Source organism: Babylonia areolata, chromosome 23 (genome assembly GCF_041734735.1).
Source record: "Babylonia areolata isolate BAREFJ2019XMU chromosome 23, ASM4173473v1, whole genome shotgun sequence".
Lineage (NCBI taxonomy): Eukaryota > Metazoa > Mollusca > Gastropoda > Neogastropoda > Buccinidae > Babylonia > Babylonia areolata.
The window spans coordinates 35,282,436-35,287,435 of NC_134898.1; the positions used below are offsets into that span (position 1 = coordinate 35,282,436).

Genomic DNA, 5,000 nt, shown 5'->3' on the forward strand with positions numbered 1-5,000 from the left:
GAGAAGTTCAGCTCAGTTGAAACACACCACTGACCTGGAGTGAGCATTCATAGGGGGCATCCTGACGGCGCCCGCCAGTTTCACGTCATGAGTCCAACTATGAAGTCTCCACCTTCACTTCCTCCAAGCTTCTCTGTCTGTCTGTCTGTCTGCCTGTCTGCCCCAATCTCTCACATAAAATTCAGCACATGTATTGAGCAAAACACTGCATTAAAAACGATGTTGTGTGTGTGTCTTTTGTTTCTTTTTATTTGTCTATTTATTCATTTGTTTATTAATGAATTTATCTATTAATTTTATCATTTTTTTTTAAGTCAGCGTATATACACCGACTTGGACTTTTTCGCTGTCAAAGCTGTTTTCGTCTGTCTCTCGTTTTTTCTACCTTTCTCGTAATTCACATCGTGGTTTTCGCATTCTTAATTTAACTGTTTGACTTAAGCATCTGGCGACTGAGAGAGAGAGAGAGAGAGAGAGAGAGAGAGAGAGAGAGAGAGAGAATGTGTGTGTGTGTGTGTGTGTGTGTGTGTGTGTGTGTGTGTGTGTGTGTGTGCATGTGCGTGTGTGTTGTCACGGACGTATTATTTATTATTAGGTTCTTGGTGTGTTGTGCGCTATTTTCGAGAATTCCCGTTTTCGCATTCGACTGAGTTGACATGCCAATAAATATTATGTATTTTTAATGCAAATGAAATTCTAAAAAAAAAAAAAAAAAAAAGGGGGGGGGAAGAAGAAGAAGAATAGACCAGAAGCTGGATTTGCCAAATGTACAGATCATTTCTTTAGATATGAATTCAGAAACTGCCAAGTTTACCGACAAGGGAATTCTGCATGTTAAGGAATCCCGACAGTTTCGTCACTGAACAAAATCGGCTCACTGTGTTCACTTCCAGTGGGTTATTCTGCCTCAGCAAGCATGCTGATGTAACCGATATCAATACGAGAATAGAAAAGGGAATAAACTACAAACAAAATGAAACAAAAATATATGTGTATTACAAAGCCAGTATTACAAAGTATTACAAAGGACTCGAAAACTACGGGAGACAACTTGTAATGACTGCGAGGATATTTTGAAGGCTGACGGAGTTATGTTTCCTCTGTGTGTGTGTGTGTGTGTGTGTGTGTGTGTGTGTGTGTGTGTGTGTGTGTGTGTGTGTGTGTGTGTGTGTGTGTGTGTGTGTGTGTGTGTGTGTGTGTGTTATTCGACCAGTTGCAGGAATTTTAATAACTCATTCTCAAAACAATATTTATTTTCTACCAAGCATTATAATGTGAAAGCGCAACAAATATGGCGATGATGATCGAGTTTTGATTGTAACCCGACCAGCCTCCGTGACTTAATTCCGCCCCCGCTGTGAGTGAATACAAAGAAAACAAATACAAATTTGTTTCAGTTTAGTTTTTGTGTTGTTCAGCATGGGTTTTTATTTTATTTTATTTTATTTATTTTTTTTTTTTTTTAAACACAGCCCCGCGCGTTGTCGTTTTCTGAATGACTTGACGGACTCGCTGAGTGTGGGTATTCTTTGCTGATTTCAGTGTTCACAAAATAAAACAACAGCAACAACAACAAAAGCGCTGGCATCAGTTTTGACGAGAGACTCAGTGAAAAAACCCGCCGGGACGCTCGACTGACCACAGAAAAAGTCAGTCGTTCAGTGGAGGAGTTAGACGGGTGAAGAAGTATCAGTATCAGTAGCTCAAGGAGGCGTCACTGCGTTCGGACAAATCAATACACAAGAAGAAGAAGAAAGAAAGAAAGAAAGAAAGAAAGAAAGAAGAAAACGTACTGGTTGGGTGCGGGGGGTAGGACCGGACGTGAGTGGGGGTGGGGGGTGGACAGGGGTGGATGACTGAAGAGATGTGTGTTGGGAAACTGATCGTTGTCGGTGATTCTAAATGTGTTCACCTTCAGTGACCGGGAACACGTAGGCATACTGGTCAGTTGCACTACAGGGCTAGGACTAGTAAAGGTGTCAAAAGTTAAAGATGCCTGATGACTGATCTCTAATAATCTCATCCTACGTTCTCCGGTGTTATACTACCTCTTGGCGAAGTACAGTAACGTTTGTTGATAATACAGGGATTTGACAGATTTTCTGGGTGTGATGTAACCAGTGCTTCTACTGAGGTCACTGACCCAAACCGGCTGTCCTTTCAATGTTCGATTTGGGTCCCTGAGTCATACTGTTTTTCGTGATATTAATATGGGAAATAAATCAGAAACACAACTGATTTTAAAAAAATTTCTTTCTTTTTTTTTTCTTTTTTTTTAAAGGCCAGCAGCAGGTCTCAGGGCTGCACAAGACAAGCAGCAGTTGACAAAGTAATGTGAGAGGGTTTGAAAACTACGGGAGACAACTTCATGGCTGCGAAATTTTGAAGGCTGGCAGAGTTATGTCCTCTGTCTGTCTGGCTCTCTCTCTCTCTCTCTCTCTCTCTCTCTCTCTCTCTCTCTCTCACACACACACACACACACAGCCAGCCAGCCACACACACACACACACATTTCGTTTCCTTTTAACGTAAAACATGTAATCAGAATGAGGAAATACAGTACTTGTTATGATGATTACTTTTTTTTCTTTTTCGTTTTTTTTTTTTTTAAACAATGAATTATGTTTTGTTTCAGAATCAGGAACAAAAGCAGACACAACCCAACCAGGAAGCAAAGAAAAACGCTCGGTGACTTCCCCATTGTGAGTGAATACATGACAACTTGTTCTTCTGTTGTTGTTTCTTCACCCTATCTTCCACAGTCTGTTTAATCTGTGAATGGCCTGACGGCCCGCGCGGAGTTTGGGTACTCCTTTGTAACCTGTTCAAAGGAACAAACACCCTTGTAACCCGTTCAAAGGAACAAACACCATTGTAACCTGTTCAAAGGAACAAACACCCTTCAGTGTAACCTGTTCAAAAGAACAAACACCCTTGTAACTTGTTCAAAGGAACAAACACCCTTGTAACCTGTTCAAAGGAACAAACACCATTGTAACCTGTTCAAAGGAACAAACACCCTTGTAACCTGTAATACCCTTGTAACCTGTTCAAAGGAACAAACACCCTTGTAACCTGTTCAAAGGAACAAACCTGTTCAAAGGAACAAACCTGTTCAAAGGAAGGGAAACTGACAGGCAGGAAAGGAAGGAAAGAAGAAAGAAAGAAGGAAAGAAAGACACACTGTTACACGAGCTTTGTCCGTGATCTTCAGCCACCCACCATGAACCATCAGGTGATTCTCGTCTTGGTCCTCACACTGGTCGCCCGCCACCCCCAGCTAAACACTGATGTCAGGAAGCCAGTGCAGGACCACCGGCACCAGGACGTGTCCGAACCTCTCCTGCATCCTTCAAGCAAAGATGCCGGCATGACGACGCCCGTGTCCAGACACAATGATACGCCAGACACGGTCGGATCCCCAGACTTGATCATCCACTTTGGCATCAGCAGCGACAGCTCAGACCCCAGGGCACCTGTTGGGAAAACCTCCTACCATAAACGGCTGCCGGCATTGGCCACTGAAAAAGCAGAAAGGAAACGGTTCGAATCTTCGATACTTCATAGTCCTCAGCCCGAGACTCTTCGTGTGTCCAAGCTATGGACAACCTTGAGCGTCAAACCCTGTGTTTCAAACATCCTGCTTTCAAGTGTGGAGGATAGATCGTTGCTTGTGAGGGGAGAAAGTTGTGTCGAAGATCCCCGTTTGCTGGCGACGTCCAAGGAGGGAAAGGGGGGAGCTCTGTGGAGTCGTCTCACTGTCCATGCCTTTGCTCAGTTGCTCGATGTGCCACGCACTGCATCCACCTACAGACACAAGACGTGGGAGTTTGGCAATGACCGCGTGGACCCCAGACTCCAGTTCCAGCTGCTTCCTGTGCACATCACCACCTTGGTGGAGATTCACTACATGTTGGCTCACGGTCCTGACCTGAGCTCCCTCAGTGGTCATCTTCCCCTTGGACTGGAGGCCAGCCCCAGAAAGAATGTATCGTCCACCGTGATGACAAACTGTACAGAACCAGAACAATTACCGGAAATAACTCCGACATCAACAGACAAACGATTGGTGGGGTACCCGTTCTGGTGCAAACTGTTCGATTTCAATGTGGGTAGGAAGCATTCACACGAGCAGGATGAACATGAAGATCGGACTAAAAATAGAAATATATCGCCTTTAAATCCTGTAGTACGGGAGATTCTACTCTTTTTGATGGTAATAATGACCTTTCTTTTCAGATACCTGCGGCGTTCAGTTGGAGCTGATAAAACAAAACACGATAACTCGATTCGCCTTAGATTGCTCACCAAGTCGTTTTCCGTGAAATGGGAGTGGGATCAGTTCAACGACCATTCACCGAAAAGAAAACAAGTCAAAACAGGCGCTAACCAGAACAGCGACCCACCTGCTCGGTGGAAACCCAAACGGTCCGATTTCCTACACAGCCTGATATTCCGACCATGGCTGACAAAGGCGGCGGCATCCAAGCCATGCCCCGGAGACTGCTGTTCCTCATCCACATCCACGCTGTGCTCCTCGTGTCGTCAGTGCCTGGACCACTTCGCAGCGAATCCCGCCCGCACACTGGAGGTGTACCCAGCCTTCTTGCCGGACCCTTCCCTCAACCCCAGCCTCGATCTGGCACACGTCGGGTACCGCCTGGCCACCCTGGGTGCCCTGCCCTCCTCCGTGCCCGTGTCCAGGGTCAGACTGGCTGACTCCGGCTTCTACTCGCGCGGCCAGGGGGACGAGGTGGTGTGCTACAGCTGCGGGGTGACCCACTCGGGCTGGCAGGCGGAGGACCGGCCCTCGGACATCCACCGACACCTGTCGCCCTCCTGTCTTCACGTGCTGGACACGGACCGGGAACTGGCCGCCCTGGCACACCCTAACCACCACCACGACAACGGCGGCCACCACGCCTCTTTGAACGGTCATCACCAGCACCACCCTGGGACACCAGCACCACAGCAGGCAAGGACGCAGGGGAACAACGGCA

At 46.4% G+C, this 5,000-nt stretch overlaps 1 protein-coding gene across 2 annotated transcripts in view; it reads left to right on the top strand.

Annotated features, from left to right (window-relative positions):
- Positions 1 to 5,000, top strand: part of LOC143298135 (uncharacterized) — a 13,513-nt gene that overhangs the window by 3,244 nt on the left and 5,269 nt on the right. For both annotated transcript variants that reach the window (XM_076610860.1, XM_076610861.1), the window contains exon 2: positions 2,636 to 5,000. This exon is cut by the window's right edge and continues 498 nt beyond it. In XM_076610860.1, the coding sequence (XP_076466975.1) occupies positions 3,224 to 5,000 (1,777 nt within the window). In that variant the 5' untranslated portion in view covers positions 2,636 to 3,223. The remainder of the gene's footprint in view (positions 1 to 2,635) is intronic.